This window comes from Denticeps clupeoides, chromosome 5, assembly GCF_900700375.1.
Source record: "Denticeps clupeoides chromosome 5, fDenClu1.1, whole genome shotgun sequence".
NCBI lineage: Eukaryota > Metazoa > Chordata > Actinopteri > Clupeiformes > Denticipitidae > Denticeps > Denticeps clupeoides.
In genome coordinates this window covers 33,426,514-33,445,805 of record NC_041711.1, presented here as the reverse complement: position 1 = coordinate 33,445,805, position 19,292 = coordinate 33,426,514, and the positions used below count along the sequence as shown (strand labels likewise).

General features: G+C 47.1%; 2 protein-coding genes across 2 annotated transcripts; one reads left to right on the top strand and one right to left on the bottom strand.

Annotated features, from left to right (window-relative positions):
• Positions 1–812: 812 nt before the first annotated feature.
• cnot3a (CCR4-NOT transcription complex, subunit 3a) lies at positions 813–7,654 on the bottom strand. The gene is made up of 18 exons (XM_028979946.1): positions 7,526–7,654; positions 6,789–6,849; positions 6,576–6,643; positions 6,412–6,486; positions 6,149–6,238; positions 5,894–6,022; positions 5,631–5,726; positions 5,314–5,533; positions 5,095–5,225; positions 4,879–4,935; positions 3,829–4,750; positions 3,545–3,650; positions 3,325–3,466; positions 3,130–3,229; positions 2,838–3,036; positions 2,484–2,616; positions 2,278–2,403; positions 813–2,196 (listed from the first exon to the last, which is right to left on the bottom strand). The coding sequence occupies exons 2-18, from the start codon at positions 6,811–6,813 to the stop codon at positions 2,098–2,100; spliced, it is 2,718 nt and encodes a 905-aa protein (XP_028835779.1). The 5' UTR covers positions 6,814–6,849; positions 7,526–7,654; the 3' UTR covers positions 813–2,097.
• A 402-nt stretch (positions 7,655–8,056) lies between these two features.
• sphk2 (sphingosine kinase 2) lies at positions 8,057–18,239 on the top strand. The gene is given in 9 exon segments (XM_028981382.1): positions 8,057–8,165; positions 9,821–10,356; positions 10,489–11,323; positions 13,292–13,441; positions 14,030–14,124; positions 14,479–14,594; positions 14,750–15,098; positions 15,100–16,368; positions 16,438–18,239. Coding segments are annotated over 7 exon segments (2,484 nt in total). The 5' UTR covers positions 8,057–8,165; positions 9,821–10,356; positions 10,489–10,881; the 3' UTR covers positions 16,501–18,239.
• The last annotated feature ends 1,053 nt before the right edge of the window (positions 18,240–19,292 follow it).

The following is a 19,292-nucleotide window of genomic DNA, read 5'->3' as shown; positions in this document are numbered from 1 at the left end:
ATATCACTTTATTTCAAATCAGATATTATAAACCAAGGCATTGTTATTATGTGTGACTTTGAAACTCTTGTTACGTGCAACTAACTAAGACTACACCCTACATAACGCTCTCCACATTTATACATTACAACTGGTTCAGATAGCTTTTACTTACAAACATGGGCCAGAGGCTGAAGTTTCTAATATTTTTTTTTTTTTTTTTTTTTAACTGGGATATTGGTTACTCTATTGTGAAACTTCATTACTATGCTAAGTGAAAACTAAATTTACATTTCAGAGAGTCCGGTTTCTTATTGACAAGTGTTTAACTAGCTGGCTGTACTAATGCACATGCTCTAATACTTTCTTTCTTTCTCCCAATTAAATCAAATGTATTGCAAATGATTATTCATTAAATGCGATCTGTAAGTAACAGTTAATGGTGGTGTACCCACCATGAACCCCCTCCTCTATCATGAAGCATGTGCCAGCTTCCAGCACTAGCCTTGGTGACTGAACAGCTCCATATATTCAGACTGTACAGGCGTACGGGGCAGTGGTGGCCTAGCGGATAATCAGAAGGTTGCCGGTTCGAATCCTGAGCTGCCATGGTGCCACTGAGCAAAGCCCGGGGAGCACACACTGCTCCCCGGGCGCCTGTCATGGCTGCCCACTGCTCACCAAGGGTGATGGAATAAATGCAGAGGACAAATTTCACTGTGTGCACAGTCTCCTGTGCATCACATGTGACAATCACTTCACTTTCACTGCACTGTGCTGAAATTCATGGTGCATTAATCACAGTGGCAGTTGTACTGAAAGACAGAGACCTGTTCACAAAAGTATTTTATTGAAATTTTACAATCCTTTTTTTTTTTTTTTTCCTCATCTCCTTACTGAATGGCATATCACATGCTATCCTGACAAAGTCAAAATGCAAGGACAAAAAAAATTTACTATACACAATTCTGTATGATTTTTTGGAGAGAAATTCACATATTGCCTCAGCTGCCGTTTCCTTCCATATGCCAAAAATATTTTTCTTTAAAATTTCTACACAGTTTTGTAACTTATTCTTTTGAAATATATATTGTGGCTTTTCCCTCCAAAAAATGAAGGAAAATAAAAAAAAAAAAAAAAAAAAAAAAAAAAAGGGGGGGGGGGGGGGGGGGGGGGAGAGACAAAACTCACTTAGGATAATTCTTTAGCTAAGAGGAAGGTTTAAAAGCAATTGAACACTGAGCAAGAGGGAACAATTATTAATATTTTTAGGTAATATGATGCTCCTATTAGGACAAACAATAAGGACTTTGTGACCAATATTTCAAAAAATGAAGTCATACAAGGGTGGGAGGTTTCTAAATATTCCAGAACACACACAGCTTCCGCGTGACAAAAAATATTTTTACCACAACAACCTACGTGACTTGCTGTTAACGAGAGAAAGGATAACTTCTTTAATCCATTTCAACTCCTTTATTTCTTGCCTCTCACTACATATTCGGTTTGATGCAAGATCTTAACCCTTGTACCAAGTCGAACAAAAACAGCATCAAAAACACAACACTGAGATTATTAATCTAGGTGCAGTAATCCATATTTATGCAACAAAGAGAGGAGGCAGAGTAAAATTCAATTGCATAGCAATTTAATTAACATCTCCTCCTCCACAGGAAAAGCCCTGTGGTGTGCCAACAACGGGGCAGGCTATATTAACAAGTAAGAAATGCTTCAATAAAATATCCAGCTAGTGCTCACAGTAAATCTCAGTTTTTTCTGGTCTAAATAAGATGGATGTTTTTTTTTTTTTTCCTTGTTCAATTTTTTTCCACTTTTGTGCTAAGCAATGACAGAAGGGGGTTTCATTAAAAACAAAACCAAAGGCGAGGGGGAAGAGAAAAAAAAAAAAAAATCAAGACCGCAAAGGGAGGTTTAAATGTTTATATGTAAACAGGCACTCGAGCCCCTCCCCTCTCTCGCTCTCCTTTAAAAGAAAGGCCTACTTTACATCCAACTTAAACCACGGCATGGAGTTTAATCTCGGAATGTCGACAGCAGCACGTTCTCCATTGTAGCCTTCTCCCTTTCTCTCTGTCAAATCACGTCGGTCTATCTTTGTCACTGCAGGTCCCGGTCCTCTAGGTATCGGTACTCAAATGTGAATCCCTCCTTCTTTCTCTGGCCCCACTTTTCATAGTCAAAGTAAATGTATGTGCCCTGAGAAACAAACGTAAGCAAACGTCAGCATTTACTAACTTGAACGGAATCTTAGGAACAATGTGATTACGTTATCAATACCTGTTCAAATTCGTCTGTGATGGTCTTGGGCTCCTCGTGCCGCTGAAACCACATCATGTACTTTGTGTGAAACCTCCACGACTGCTTCTTCAGAGCTTTAGCTGACAAATACTGGGCCTTTGTTCCCTAAATTAGGAATAAAATATGCATAGAAATGAAATGATTTGCATGTGTAACACAGCGATTATTCAAGTTAGGCCCAGTACCTCCAGGTAGTAGAAGATGAAGAAAAGGGTCTCCGTGGACAGTCTCTGGTAGAATTCGATGGAGTCCGAGAGGTGTGGGGGTATCTGATGGTGGTACGGCAGGGTAGGACACGGGTTCCTCATCAGGTACTGCCTGTGTAGTGATTGGGGATCATAGAGACGATAAAACACCCGAGGAGAAAAATTTAATGTATTTTCTGACGAAGCCATTTTAAACTGGAGTTTTAGTTCCAACTTGAATTCAAGTATGCTTCAAGTGTACACCAAACAGTCCATAAATCATTTATTTAAAAACACATCTAGCCGAACAAACATATGAAGTGTGATGGACACACCAGAAACCCGTGTTTGTACCTTATTCTCTCAGAGTCGGACGGATGAGGCATGTGTGTCCATGCCGACTCCTGCATAGCCTGCTGGTACAGCTGCTCTTTGGATAAAGCGGTGGGGCCCAGTGGACACACACCGAGCGTTGCAGGGAGGCTGACCTCCGACACTGTTTGCTGGGGGGCTACTGGTGGCCCTGGAGGTGCCGTGGGGCCAGAGAATATATCTGAGGGATAAAGGAAGCGCAAAGTACTTCAGTGAATGCTAGCATGGTGTTCAAGGTCAGTGGTTGAAGTATTAAAATGTGAGTATGCGCTACCTCTCTCCTGGAGGTGTAGAGAGGAAATCTCTCCATCCAGTCCCGTTCCCAAAGCAGCCCTTTTTGCCATTGCTGCAAGTGAACTTAACGGCTCTGGAGCCTGAGCGAGAGAGAAAGTATTAGTAGGTTTATTTGAATACTTAAGAATAAAATGAATACAAAAGCAGCAGCAGCAGTTCTGTGAACCACATTTACCTTGATCCCCTCAGAGCTAGGTGTGTAGGAGTGTGGGCCATTTAGCAAGCTGCTGCCCCCAGGGGTGCTGTCCGTGAACGACGGAGATGGCGACGAAGGGGGAAGTGTGATTTTACTCAAAAGACTGGGCCCATTATCCAACCTGAAGGAGTGAAAGAAGCAAGATGATGTGTTTGTATATGAACACATGAATTAACGCATAAACTGGTACGCTACTCACGCCTGGTTGCCTGAGGAACCTAAGGAAGAGGGCTGACTGCACTGTGATTGGCTGCCACTGCTAAGTGTCGAGTCAGATGTGCTGTCCGCTACCACTGAACTGTAACCTTTGGTGACAGATGTTATGCATCTTCAGTTCTTTTATAAAATTTTATCAAAAGTAATAATTAGCCAACATCAAAATATTTCATCCTATTACAGCATTTCAGCTCTGAACAATGAAGTAATTAAAATGGTGGCATATTCATCCTCTCTAGGCAGGTAAAAATGACATGCGGTCCTTACTTGTTCCATTCTGTTTCAGACCGCTGGGTGGTCTGGCCGGAGCTCCGTTACCCCCAACTCCTGTTCCTCCAGCACTGCCTCCATTTCCCCCCAAAATTCCAACACCCGGCCCTGTACCCGGGGCAGCACCCACTGGGCTGAGGGGTACTTGGGGAGCACCAGAGAGGGCCGTCTGCCCTTGGACCAGGCCCAGAATGCCCCCGCTGAGGGAGCCATGCCCTGGACTGGAGCCCAGCAAACCCAGGCCAGATCCAGTGCCATTAGTTGCAGCATTAGCACTGCCCCCTCCAAGCACACCTGTGCTCCCAGAAGGCACAGTTATACTTGTGCTGCTCCCTATAGGACCGCCAGGTGCGCTGCCCACCCCTCCAGCAGCAGCCTGGGCGTAAGGAGCTGGTGTCGACCCTGAAAGCAGCGCAGCCATGGTGTTCATCGAACCCGGCATGCCAGAAAGTCCCAGGCCAGTCATCTGGTTGGCACTGCTGGTCACAGTTACACCACCTTTACCCAGACCAGGTCCCAATCCCAATCCCAGGCCAGAGGCCAAGTTAGGGCCCACAGAGGCCTGGGGCTGAGAGTTTAAGGTGACTGGACCAGGTGTGCTGGAGCTGGGCAAAGACGGAGCAGCAGAAGTGGGAAGGATGGGGTGGCTGGGAGGGCTGGGGGTGCTGTTGGAAGGGACTGATGTGGAACCGATTTTCGACTGGCTCTGCTGCTGCTGCTGCTGCTGAGACTGCTGGGATTGTGTCTGAGGAGGCTGTTGCTGCACAGCATTGCTGAAGCTGCCCAGGAGATTGTTTCCTCCAGGCACAGATGTTACCCCTCCGACAATTGTGGCCATGGAGACAGAAGAGGAGGATGAACCAGACGATGCAGAGGAAGAGAACGATGAAAGCAAGGGATTTCCATTCTTCACAGGTGACTGCAAAATAACAAATTACACAGACATGACATACCTGCTCCTTGGAAACTAAAATAACTTTTTATACATTCTGAAAAACCCTATCAAATCAAATGTTTAATGACAAATGACAGAATTCACACACTCACCTGGCTGACTTCACTATCTGTGGAGCGTCCCCTCTTTTTATCATCCTCTGAGTTCTCCTGAAACACACACTTCTCATTTACTTCTGTTACTTTCTAGGATAGTTCCGAAGGTGGCATTGGAAAAGCAGGCATGTTACAGTGATTAGAGAGACCCAACAGAGAGGGGGAAATGAAATACGTCTATCGTGCACTAGAAAGAGTGAGTAAAAGGCTTACCATATTGCCTATTGCAGGGGATGGCGGGATGGGAGAAGAGGAGGTGGTGGAAGTTGGGGTGCTGCTAGATTGAAGGAATATCTCATCCTCCATATTGTGACCCTGAGGAGATGTGGCCATCAGTGAAGGAGCTACAAAGAGAGAAAAATTAAAGATTACAAATGATAACACACTGTACTTGTTTAAAAAAAAAAAAACAAAAAAAAAAAAAAAACTTACGAATATCCTCCAGATCCAAATCATCATAGAGAAACTCGTTCTCCTCAAAGTCTGGGTCCTGAGAGGAGTCGATGTAGTACTCAACATCGTCCTTGATTTTGTGGATGGACTCCACTTGCACTGTGTCATTGTGCAGCATTCGCAGAATGGTCTCGAGCATCCGGATATGGTACCTGTGCCTCTCAATCAGTCTCTTTAACTCTTCAATACGGTCCTGCTTCTGTGAAATAGAGAAAGAAAGAAGGCATTTATATTTTATATATATATATATATAAGTAAGAAGACATTTATAAAAATATAAATGGGGGGTAGCTGACCTCTTTGTCTCCTTTCTTTTTTCTTGTCTGGACAGAAAGAGACTCAACTTCACTCTCGAACTGGTCCACCTGCATATTCAGAGTGTCTATCGTATTCTGAGGGGGACAAAAATTTACTGTTAATAATGTGGAGGATTTTAAATCAAGGCAAACCATTTTTAAAAAAAAATTAAAAACTGTTGCGGTAGTTGCTTCTGCTATTAAACCTATTACCCATGCGGTCTACGGCTACCCTCTACTGCTAGCGTTAGCCCATTGTTCACCGTTAGCCACTGCTCCGTTTCCTCCTTCTCCTTCTGTGCTGGGTCCACTTTCTGAGCAGAGCCTAGGCCTTCCTTGGAGTAAGCCTTAGTTTTTGTCTCTCTTTCCACCACCTTAAAGCGTTCCATTTGCTGAAAAGATTCAAATAAACTGGTCAGTGCCATAAACTTCTTTTTGGATACGAACCGGTCAATTTAACGGTTAAATAAATAAATAAATACCACAAACAATCTTTGTGCTTCTCAAAAATATTTTACCGTTTCAATGAGCTTGCGGTTCTCCACTAGCTGCCGTTTATCTTTGATCTCGTTCGACGCCACCCATGTCTTAATCTGGTCTCGTAGCCGCTGAAAAATTACACAGAAGGATCATCACTAAGATTCTGCCTTTTTCATGATCATGTTCACAAAGCAAAGGTGCATCCAGGACATCTTTAACATGCAGATATTTCCTGTGAAGAACCTACATGCCGTGAACGCAAGAGGAGGGAGGAGGGAGAGGGTGTGATTTGCATTCTCACCTGGAGCTTTTTAATCTCTTTCTTGAGGTCTGCCTCATATTTTTCCTTCTGGTTGGCATTGGCTGCATTGTGCAGCTAGAGATCATGGTCACACACACAAAAAAATATTATTGCCTTTCTTCCTGCACATGCACGTTAAAAGGTTGTGAATTTCTGTTTGTTACCTTTTGCCAGATATCTTCAAATTGTTCCACTCCTTCAGCAACTTTTTTCAAACATCGATCTATTTCACCTGTTCAGAGGCCAGAGACAGTCAATTAAAACTAATTGAACTACAGAGTAATTGGCAGCTATATCTCCGTGTACGCACGTAGAAGTGCATGTTAATTAATACACAGCATAGCGCACGAAAAGAGTACGAGGAGGCGAAAACTCACCCTGGAGTTTTCTTTTATCAGCCATGGCCACCCTATGATGCTGTCCTCATAACGCCTACCACTGCGAGGAGAGCGACAAATCATAACATGACCCACCGCGGCCAAATCAGTGCACGGCACCGCGCAAAGTACATTTCTGTTCCGAAGCACCGAGGCTTTGGTGTGTGCTTGACGTGAGCTCTGCTGACAAACTTGAAGCAGTTTCCGGGATAATACCCACACTGAACTCCTCATTTGCAGCCGTAAAGCTTAGCCAGTTTCGCTAGCTAGCCCGTTTAGCCTCGGACGCTGTTAATGGTGAAACCACCGAGTGGAGTTTATGTTGGTTTTTATTTATTATTATTATTATCATCATCATTATTGTCACAACCACAAAACACGTAAATGGGTCAACGTGCACAGCGATTTTCTATGCTCCTTCTGCAAGGAAGCTACATAGCATGCAGGCTAACTGAGCAGTCGCTTTCATCTGTAACCGACGTATGGGAGCTGTCAACGTGACTCCCCACTTGTTTAACTAATTGGTAACGTAATTACGCCGGACAACCCCGCTGGGAAAGTTCAGCAAAAACAGGAGAAATGCACAAATATTGCTAATGCTAAACCTGCAAGGACCAGCTAGGTGGAAAGCTGGCTAGCGTCGTTGTACAGGCAATCTACCAAGCTAGCTACTTCTCCCCCAAATTTGGGGTGTTCATTTGACTCATAAAAACATCTCAATGCAAATTGCCCACTACCTTTTATATGTTATATTATTTTCGTATTTCTCTTTGTTCGGCCACGATTAGCGACTCTTCTTTACTTCAATTTAAAATGTTTTCTTCTCGTCAATCTCTTCAATACAGTATATTAAAGATGGACGCTAGACTCCGCCTCCTGAAATTCAGTCCCGCCTCTAATCCACAGTGGAGAAGCCTATTGGTCTAAAGTGCATGTCGCTCATAGTGTGTATTTTGACAACTTCCGGGGCCTCTGTCCTGTTATTGGTTACGCGCGTCAGGTCAAAGGTTCTATTTACGGAAAAATTGAAAAGTAACAAAGTAGAGTTTGGTATTTAGCGGTGAAAATGCAGCGCACGCTTGGTACTCGTTCACTAAAATTACACGTTCATAAACGACAATCGAGGAACGCTAGAGGCCGGGTTGTAGGTCCTCGCCTGATTTGGTCTGGGGCACCATCGCCAGTGACGCGATTGGTCAGAAAATGACAGTGGGTGGGAACAAGCGCCGCGCTGGCCCGACACGCATTGGACTCACGTCCTGTCGATCACGCCGTGTGGCCGCCCCTTGCCCCTAACACACTTCCTGAACGAGTACCCACGGAGGTGTTCGGCGCAGGGTGGCACCTCTCGCTCGTCCTGCGGACGACTGTTGCGAGGTAAGAGGGGCACGGAGGTTCCCGCCATCGTTTATCTGCGTTCGGTCGTACGAACGGGCTCTAAAGCAGCCTCCGGTGCGGTATTACTAGCCCACTCGTGCCATTAAATGTCTGCCGCCGCTAAGGTAGCTAACAGGCGGACCGACTGGCGCAGGGGCCGAGCAGCAAAGTGAGCTAATCGGACCCTGGCGCTGATTTGAAAAGTGTAAAAGTCCCGCAGCGCCGCTCCCGCCTCGCACCGTGTTCAGTTCGTCGTAGTGCAATCGACGCCGTCGCCTGTCCGAACGGGACCGTGCCGGGCACGCTGTTAAAATCGGTCCGTTCCTGGAAATAATGTCCGTACGATCTGCTTTTATTGGGCGCACTAGCGGGTGAGTGGAGTTCGATCGGCCCCGTCCTGCCCGTGGTGGTTATATGATCCGCCGACCGGGACAACCGCGATTTCGTTTTACTGCCGTATCAATCGTCACATCGCAGGTGAACAACATCCGCGTTTTCGTACGTTCTGCACCCACCGATCTATTTAGTTTTTTTTTTTTTTTTTACCCGGTTTGCATAAGTGACATCTTCATTGCCAAAACGACAAAAATGTTCATTTCGATGTCGCACACATTTGCACGGCGTGACGCCAGTTGATGAGCAGTGTTAATTCAGTACGCTGTCATCACGATGTCACCAGTGTCACCGTATCTTTTCTCTGGAAGAGAGCCCTAAACTTCCGCTTTTTGTTCTTGCTCCTTTTGCGAAGTCGGTGGCGCGTCACTTGAGTCCTTCTTTCTCCTCCATGTAACGGTGAAACTGAGTCGGGGTTAAACAAGGATAGCCCATCCGATCCCTGTGGTGCAAAAAGTGCCACAGCGTGGGGGCACGAATGTCACCAGGTACAACAATGAGCCTTTATGCATCGGTGCGCAAAGTAGTTTCTGGCCCGTTCCCCAGATGTTCTTTGGAGAACGAGGGAGAGTAATGTTACTGGATGTTACTGAAATAGCACTGGATTACAGCGGCGCGTCGTTTTCTCTTGAGATTTTAATCCGACCGCGTGCCTCAATATATGTAAAGTCTGCAATATTTCGCGTTTTGACTACTTCGCTGTAGCTTCATAAAGTATAATCCCTCATTAAGATGGATGAATTCTGAATATCCACAAACGGTCAAGGTCGTGCCTGTGACCTTTTGGTACTCGGAACTTTATTCTCACCATGGCCATAAAATGCCTCTTCCAGACACCCTGCCTGCATTTCACAGATATTGCGCGCTCCTTGGCCGAACTGGGGCGATTATGACTCGGTCCACAGTCGAAATGCAGACCGGTGCCGTTTGGCAGGCCAGATTTTCTCTGTGTGAAAGGGCAGTCACCAACAACACAGTTTTAACAGCACGTTAATGTGGCAGTTTTTGTGCTATGGTATTACAATGTTATTACTATGTTATTACGGGCCCGAGCCATCTGACATCTGATTTCATCTTTCAGTTCATTCTCTGTTCTGTTCAGTGGCTGAGACATAACAGGATTGCATGGGTCCTTTTCATCTTCTGTGTTCTTCTGAACTCCATATTGTGCTGACGTTGTGATTCCGCATTCTGAGGAAATTCCTCTTTTGGTCGGTCACTGCTACTAATCTGACGTTATTTGTCTTGTCTCGGCATTATAGGGCCACGCGTTTGGGAAGGAGCCCTCACCCTGACTCATGAACCACCGCAAATCCCAGGGTTCTCTCCGCCGCATATCGCTTTTAAGTTTTACGTATATTGACACACATCAGCGCTACTCAGTCAAGGCGGAGGACAACACGTTTTTAATTTCCTGAGCAACACAGGCTGGAATTCGTGGCACCTTTCCACTTGGGAGTCTGCCATCGGACCCACGCTGCACTAAGACAGAGACAGGAAGTGAAAGTCTAATCCAGCCACCTCACTTCCTCCTCCACCTCCACTGCTGTAAGGAATGCATGCTTGGTGGTGCATTCTCAAGACACTTGATGTTTGACACTGCTGAGAAGAATCCGATTATTTAAGATTATTTAAAACCCTTGTCTGGTGTTGATCAGTAGTTATTTACCTCAGATTATCGAGCGGTGCCCAGCTTTGGCTGAGCGCGCTCTGCTGCTCTCCATGGTTTTTTTGAAGATGTTCGAGAACGTGTGTTGGATGTAATCGAACACGTGCATTATATGATCTGCTTAAGCATGTAAGCATTTTATGTTTTACATATATTTATATAGAATTTTCCCTCACTTTACCCTGATTTATACCGCACTAGTGCAATGTTTGCTTCATTTTATTTTGTTTACATGCAAGTAGTTTTTTTTTTTTTTTACAGAGAAAAGCCATCTCAGATTTTGAAAGCACTTTACTCTTAATTGGAGTCTGATTGACTGATTTGTCATATTTGGAGTGATAAACTACTGTTTTTCTGTTTGGACTGTGTCCACGGAGCTGACGCTTGAGGGTATGTAACATAACGTAACGTAAGATTTCATGGGACACCCACTGTGGAGAGGACTAAAGGCAGCCATTCCAAAGAGAAAAAGACACAAAGAGTCCATTCATTTTTTTAAGGGATAATAAAGGACGGCATCTTTTTATCATCATCATCATCATCATCATCATAAATGGATCCGGCGCGGGCGATGTGATGCTGAACTCACCCGGGAGAAAGTATCGCACGCGACCGTCACGTCGAACTGCCCGCAGGTAGCGGGTCCACCCCGACATGCGTTCGCCCGACCCCCAGAGCCCGTCTCCGTCAGAGGCCCTCCTGCACGGCCAGTTCGCCGGCTGGGGCGCCGGGGGCGGGGCCGGCGGCAGCAGCTGTCCCAACAGCCCTGGTGGCTCTTCGGCCCCCGCCAGCCCTACGGCCCACTACGCCCTGACCCTCACCCCCACCCACATCCACGTCCAGCGCCTGTCCTCTCGCCCCGGGAAAGAGTCTCGGCTGCTGCTGCCCCTGGCGGAGCTGTTGGGGTGCAGCTGCCCGCGCGCCCCTGCTCCCCCCCTGCTCGTGCTGTACTGGTATCCGCCAGGGCGCCGTCGAAAGGGCGTGTCCCGCCGCCGGCAGGTGAGGGCTTACCTGGCGGAGAGTCGGGCGGAGGCCGAGAAGTGGTGTGCGGGCATCCAGTGCCTCCTGAGGGGCGTCAACGTCAGCGCTTCTACAGGTCAGTTTTTCTGTTTGTCATTGTGATGCGCAGCACACGGGGACACCTCGGAATGTGTCCTCTGCATTTAACCCATCACCCTTAGTGAGCAGTGGGCAGCCATGACAGGAAGCAGTGTGTGGGGACCTCGGTGGCACCTTGGCGGTTAGAGAGTTGCAGGTTGAAATCCCGAAGTTCAAGTTCAAGTGAGCTTTATTGTCATTTCGTCTACTTACACGACGTACATGCTCGACAGTACATCGATAGAACCTGGTGCTACGTGTGACATTTAAACTGAGTTAGGTCCTGATGTGTGACATTGTCGCGTCCTGGTCTGGGGTAGGAATGTAAATGAATAGGAAAGAGTGAGGAAAATGCTGAGAATGGTTTTAACCATTTTAATAAACAAAACAAAAATGCGTTTGAGCCACGACACAACAACACAACATTCACCCACTAAGAACTGCGGGGTGGACCGCTGCTGCGAAGCTCAAGACGGCCAGATCAGGAATAAGTGGAAAGGACACACGACCTCCTGTCTGCTCCAAACGTTGGGAGGTGTTCAGGCCCAGCAGGCTCAGCTTCTTGATCAGCTGCTGAGGAACGATGGTGTTGAATGCTGAACTGCGAGGCGGGTGAGGGTCAGATGCTGGGTCATCCGTGGAGCGGTTCGGACTATAGGTCCAGGGTCCAGGTGTGGAGGGCAGCAGGGTCCTGATATGTTTCATGACCGGCCTCTCGAAGCACTTCATCATGATGGGTGTAAGTGCAACAGGACGTAGTCCTTGAGACATTTTTGCAGGTTATAAGTCAGATTATAAGTCTGCTTCCTTACCCACTAGGCCACTACTGCCCCTATGTGTGTGTGTGGTGTTGGGGGGTAATTATGATTGCTTGTGAAACTGGAGCTTTACGGGGAGAAATGAAATGTGTTGCTCTATCGGAATGTGTGTAATGGCCTCTTGGGTGCCATTCTACTTTTATTGTCTTTTCCCCTCCTGTGCCATCAAACGGGCCAGCGCCAGGCCCATTTCATCAAATGCTTTATAATTTAATATGAACAATATGTATTTCCAGACAACTACATTAGTCCCTGCTAATATAGGTGTATGTATTCAAATGGTTCTATTAATACACGCAGCGATTTCTATCTTGGAAAACAGTCTTTTGTCTGTCAATTAAATGCCTGTTTATCTGTGTGTGTGTGTGTCGCTCTGATGGTGCATTTCCTCCCTTTTCTTTCTCTTTTCCTTATCTGGCATGTCCACATGCTGAGTATCATTCACGGGCATATGTGAGTGGCGGAGGGAGGCTGGACGTCCCACGTGCCACACGGCGTGGCTGCCCTCTAGCCTCCCTGAGTGCCAGCTCTACCCCTCCTTTCCTTCCTTCCTCGCCCCGTGTTGTATTGATAGTCTGAAGCATGCACAGCCGCTGGCCCCCAGTCTGGGGTCAAAATCACGTACTTGCCGAGTGTGTTGTGAACAGTATCGATGAAGAGGGCTGTTCTGTCTGAGATCAGCACCTTTTCTCACTTAACTGGTGCAAAGTGTCCAGATTACTGTGGTGTGGTGAAAAATACATTTAGGCTGTACGCTGTAGTGTCATGTTAGTCAAGTTGTAACTGGTAGTGTTGTAAACGCTGTAGTTGTAACTGCTAAATTACAACGGGGCAGTGGTGGTCTAGCGGTTAAGGAAGTGGCCCCGTAATCAGAAGGTTGCCGGGTCGAATCCCGACCCGCCAAGGTGCCACTGAGCAAAGCACCGTCCCCACACACTGCTCCCCGGCCGCCTGTCATGGCCGCCCACTGTTCACTCAGGGTGATGGGATAAATGCAGAGGACACATTTCACTGTGTGCACCGTGTGCTGTGCTGCTGTGTATCACATGTGACAATCACTTCACTTTATTATACTTTATTATTATTATTAAATGTAGTGCTAATCTTTGTAAAGATTTAAGAACAATTTTTTTTCCTCATTGGTCCAGAATTCTGCAAAAGCATGATGCCCCGCCCTCGTCGACTGCTGCTGCTGGTCAACCCTTTCAGTGGGCGGGGCCAGGCCATGCAGTGGTGTCAAACGCACATCCTCCCAATGATCAGAGAAGCCAGCATAAGCTACAACCTCATACAGACAGGTAACGCACAACCCGAGCACAATGTAACGTGGTCGATTGGTCGATTCCGCACAAAAAGCAGCATTTGATGACGCTTCACTGTTACAGCCACGCCTTGGAACACAATATGTGCCGCAATTAAGCAGTTTATTACATAATGGCTGGCAAGCCTTGTAATAATTAGCCAACCTCAGCTAGAATGGTTAACCGAAAACTTGCTAAAACGGACCAGACAATTCATGGTAGACTTGATCTTGAAGCAAAGCATTGTGGTTATAAGCATTGGGAAAAGTAATTCAAAAACTCGGTTGCATAGATGTTTTGGTTGCTTTGGTTAATTTTTTTAACTTGGCGGTTCCAATCCTCTGTACATCAATCTACAGCTTTTCCAAATGATTGCTGTTCCGGAGATGCACCAACACCATTCCCGTTTTATCAATGTCAGACTTTGATGCATTTCCTTTCCTGCTTGGTTTTGTGAGACTTTTTTTTTTGGGTTCATTTGAAAGGGTCATATATAGACGGAAGAAAAAGTATCTTGGATTTCAGTGACTAAACAAGGCCCCGCAACACACATTAAAGGGTTTTCTTTTGTCTGTTGTTGTGTAGAGCGCCAGAATCATGCTCGGGAGCTTATCAGGGAGATATCTCTGCCAGAGTGGGATGGCATCATCATCATATCTGGAGACGGTCTGCTACACGAGGTCTGAAGTTTCTTCTTATTTAGTGGCATCGCTATTAAGGACAGGAAATATGGTGTACCGGCAGTGACATGCTTAATATTTTAGCTGCTGTGAAAGGTTTTTTTTTTAATTTTTTTTTATGAGGGTTGTGGCAAAACAGGTTAGTGAAGGGACATTAATGTCCTCATTTGCTTGTTGTCGTGCCCTGATTTGTGATAAAACTGCAAACGGTGCCGCTGCTCTCAGCTCAGCCGTGATATATATATATATATATATATTTTTTTTACTTATTGCCTATGCAGCATGTATTTTTGGGTAACCTGGGTTGCTGCGTCATATGACAGCTGTGATGCCTGTAAAATGCCGACCCTGCAGGTGATAAACGGACTGATGGAGAGGCCGGACTGGGAACAAGCAATAAAAACTCCGGTGGGAATCCTGCCCTGTGGCTCCGGGAATGCCCTCGCCGGATCCATCAACCACTATGCAGGGTAACCCTCGACTCTCTGTTGCCAGGGGTCCTCCTTGCTTTGGCCCCGTTGGTGAAAGGGCAGTGCAGACTGGCAGTGTTGCTCTGATCACAGGTTATCGTGCTGCACTTGAGTTGTTCCGAGAGGTGCGCAACTGCTCACTTTCTCACTTGCAGGTTTGACATGTGCCTTCGAGAGCCCCTGCTCCTGAACTGCTGCTTCCTGCTCTGCCGGGGAGGAGTGATGCCCATGGACATGGTTTCCGTGACGACCAGTCCTTCCTCCCCATCGCCTCAGAACGGCCGGCCCGCTGCCCCCAGGAGACTGTACTCCTTCCTGTCTGTAGCGTGGGGCTTCGTGTCGGACGTGGACATCGAGAGTGAGCGGTACCGGGGCCTGGGCTCCGCCCGCTTCACGCTCGGGACGCTGGTCCGCCTGGCCTCCCTGCGCTCGTACAAGGGACGCCTGTCCTACCTTCCTGCGGCCGCGGCGGCCACCTCCCCCGATGCAACCCCTCCCCCCCCAGCGCCGGCCGCTGTCCCGCAGCATCACCGAGGGGCTGGAGGGCTACTGCCGCGCCCCCATCCACCGCACCGTCTCAGACATGGGCCTCAGCGAGCAGAGGAGCCTGCGCAAGGGGGACGGAGACAAAGAGCGGGCGGACAGGGAGCGAGAGCGCGAGAGGAGGCGAGAGCGGGCGAGGGGAGTCGGGGTGGTCCGCGCCAGCAGCCTGGCGGAGGACCGGGAGAGAGAGGGCGAGGCGGAGGGGACGTCGGGGACCAGTTCCGAGGACGGCGCGGATCGGCGGGAGGAAGAGGACGGTCGGGTGGGCGAGAGTGCGAGTGGCGCAGAGAGAGGAGGAGTGACGGAGGCGAGGGAGGTGAGTGAGGGGTGTGGCCTCCGCAAGAACTCTGCGCCCTCCAGTCAGATCACCGGCGCTTTCTTCAGCCAGCCAATCAGCGCGGACTCCGAGCCCGACCTGGAGGCGGCGAGCTACGGGACGCAGGACGAGGACGTGAACGGCACGTATTTCCAGCGAGACGCGTATCCCCTGGACGCCGCGAGGGAGCGGGCCCTCACCATCTCGTCGCCCTTCCGGCACGCCCCCTTTTCCTTCAAGCCCAAATCCGTGGACCAGAACCAGAACTCCTCGCGTCCCCGTCCCCTCTCTCTCCTCCACCACTCGCACACCAACTCCCTCCCCCCCAAACTGCCCTCGCTCTCGCTCTCCCTGTCACCCACGCCACCTTCTTCCCCCAGCTGTGCCTCCCCTCACTCATCCTCCTACCTCGTCCCACGCCCCAACACGCCCGGCTCCTCCTCCCCCTCCCCCTCATACCGGTCCCCTTCTCCGTCCTTCACGTTTGACATGGCCGAGCCGGCGGGGCCGCTCAAGAGCCGTCCACAGGTCTGGGGGGGCAGCTTCAGCCCACCTCGGGACGATCTGCTGCCCCCACTGGACCAGCCGCTGCCCACGCGGGACTGGGTGACCATCGAGGGGGACTTCGTGCTGGTGCTGGCCATCTATCAGTCCCACCTCGGCGCAGACCTGCTGGCTGCTCCGCAGGCGTGCTTCAACGACGGCCTGATCCACCTGACCTTCGTGCGGGCCGGGATCTCCAGGGCCACGCTGCTGCGGCTCTTCCTGGCCATGGAGAGGGGGGCTCACCTGTCCCTCAGCTCGCCGTACGTGAGCCACGTCACGGCCAAGGCCTTCCGCCTGCAGCCCCTCTCATCGAAGGGGACGCTTACCGTGGACGGGGAGCTTGTGCCCTATGGACCCCTGCAGGCCCAGGTAAAGGTCGCCCGTTCTTATCGTTACACCATCGCAATGTTTCTTACGCTTTTTCTTTCGCTGTTTCAGATCCATCCCTCCATGGCGCGGCTCATTGTGGGCGACTCTGGGGTGAAAATCACCAGATTCTGACCGTCCCCGTCCGTCTCTCTTTGCATTATGTAATGTCATCAGCGTCCACATTTAGAAACAAAGATCGGGATGAGAGGAACTGAAATGCCACGTGGATTTGCTGGAAGGGATCATCAGATCGGACCACACGAGGGAGGATTAACGGTGAATGTAGGGGGAACAAATCCTTCCCGTAATATGGCTGCAGATTATGCTGGGATTACCCACCGCATTGCGTCCTGTCAGGAAATATGGGAGGAAATCATAGGAGAAAGGGAAGAATGTTCCAGAACGACTGGCTAATTGTGTGTGTGTGTGTGTGTGTGTGTGTGTGTGTGTGTGTGTGTGTGTGTGTGTAGGCACATGCAGTGGCCGTCCCTGCCTTATTCAGAGAATGGAGGTAGAACTGAACACAGTGCTGTCATGGGAGTCCACACGCTGACGTGGCCTCCCCTGCGTCACATGCTTGCCGTCCCTGGAATGCCTTATCAAACACTGAATTTTAAGTGCAATCCCCCCCCCCAACCGTTTCACCTTTTCCTTACTCATAAACCAAACTGAAAAGATAATCTGCTCACATAAACCTGAGCCTCCGTCCTCATATATAGCTTTTTGTGGGTTTTTTTGTTTTTCAAAAAGGATGAGGGACCTCATGTTTGTCCATCATAGAGAAGCTGTTAGCCAAAATAATTCCATATTGATGATGATCACACGCTAACTTGAAGTTAGTTTCAATGAATACTTAGTTGATTTTGTGAGAATCTGCCTACTTCTGTGACTCGAGTCTATTGAACATGGTTCAGTTATGTGTTTTATGCATTTGCCTGCTTTGTGCAAGAGCATGGATGTTCATGATTCTGATGAAGATGCAAGTCATCTGTGTGCACTGGAACTGTCTCTTTGACCATAGAAGCCGGGCGAAAATACTTATTTCTAGACATTTTCAGCAAGTTTGTTGGCTTATATGGAGAACACTAATGAAAAGAACTGTAACAAATAACCTCTGGCCATCTGGTCTTGGTGTGAATTTTGGGAATGTCGTTGCTTTGCATTAGTTACAGGATGCCCTTTAAAACATCAATTGTCATCATTGGCAGAGATGTCCAGACTCAGTGCTTCCTTCCTGTTTTAGGTTGTTGGGATAGACATATATTTGTCATAGGTGACACTAAATTACCTGAGTTATGTGCTCTTAATCAGAAGGTAATCTTTTTATTTGGCAGTTTTGTTACTCATTTAATGGAATTGTCCAAAGAATACTGATAAACTATGTAGAACTATTGAGTACTCTGCACCAGTTTTATTAAAATTTAAAATGCTATTATGTGATATGATTAGAGTCAATATTACATTTGTTATTGGGTCTAAGCATTTTGTCCTGGTTCAAATGTATCAATATGATCAGATTTTCGTAATTTGTCTAATGTCCAGTAATGCTTTTCAAGGAAGGAAATACTATTTTCATTGCAGGAATGCAGGAGTTCTAAAAGCATTAATGAGCTTAATTTGTGCTCAACTTTGCAGCACTAGTTTAATAATTTGACTATGCGAGGTTGTTGTGTCGGACCATTATTGCAGAACAATGTAATGAACAACCATATTGGACTTACAATGCCAGTTTGTGTCTTGTCAATAGCTGATCATAGGATGGCTGTAATAAAATTGTAATTATTACTAAAATAAGTACTGCTTAAATAAAATGTACAGGTCATGAAAATGCTTTTGTTTCTCTAAAAATAAATTTAACTATGAAACACTGAGTGAATTGATGATTTGTCTGTACGTTATGTTCCATATGTTTTATACGAAATATTTCTATTGTCACTGTGCTGCTTTATTGATTTTGCTACCGCAACTCCCTATGAGCATAAAAATCAAAGCAGGAACCACCAGGGTGGCACTGCCTAGAGGTTTGAAAGGATTCAGGTACCCTGATCCCAAGTAAGCTTCAGTGGCTTCCTTTGTGTGGTTTGGTGTCATTATAGAGTGTGGCCTTTCTGCTGGTTCTGTTCGGTTGTTAATGGCATTAAGAGGAGTGAAAAACCAAGGCTGTGTTTTTAAGAAAACAAAAATCAATAAATATTTTTGTCTTGTTCCTGGGACTAAACTGACAATCAGGCTTCCAAATGAAAGAGGTGTGTTCATGTTTCAGTTCATAGGATGTCCGGCGAGGACCTCACCTTGCTAAAATGATCAACCGGCTTAACCATCTTGACTTCTGTTCAGGCTGTTCAATACTTACTTCCAAACTACTAGCACTTTTAAAAAAAACAAAATCATATTTAGTCTTTTATACTAACTCACAATATCCCAGGACATAGTATCATATATCTGATTACATACAACATAAAATAAATATCATTAAATGATTTCTATATTACAGCGTGTTTTGGCAGGGTTCTAGCACCACTTGTCTGTATACTGGTATACTTAAGGTACACAACAAAGATTGAGTTTACTTGGTTTATGGATTTATTTAATAGACAGCACAGTCTATATGTGTTCTGATTGGCGATTTCTAGGCTGAATTCATGAAAAGGCAAGAAAGCTGTTTATTGCCTGTGTTGCCAGGTTCCCCTTTTGTTCCAGTGCCTCTTATTAGTGATTTTTAAGGTCCTGGGTAGAGTTATCGGGCAAAACCTGGCAACCCACTTGCCCCAAAGACGTACACTTCGAAATTGCGATAATTTGAACGTTGTTTTGAGGTGTAAAAATAATGACCACGGACCGGATCTGAACAAATAACAAACAGGATTTCTGCTCGGGTTATAAAAAAAAAAACCCACACCAATGAGCCTCACACACATGGCCGA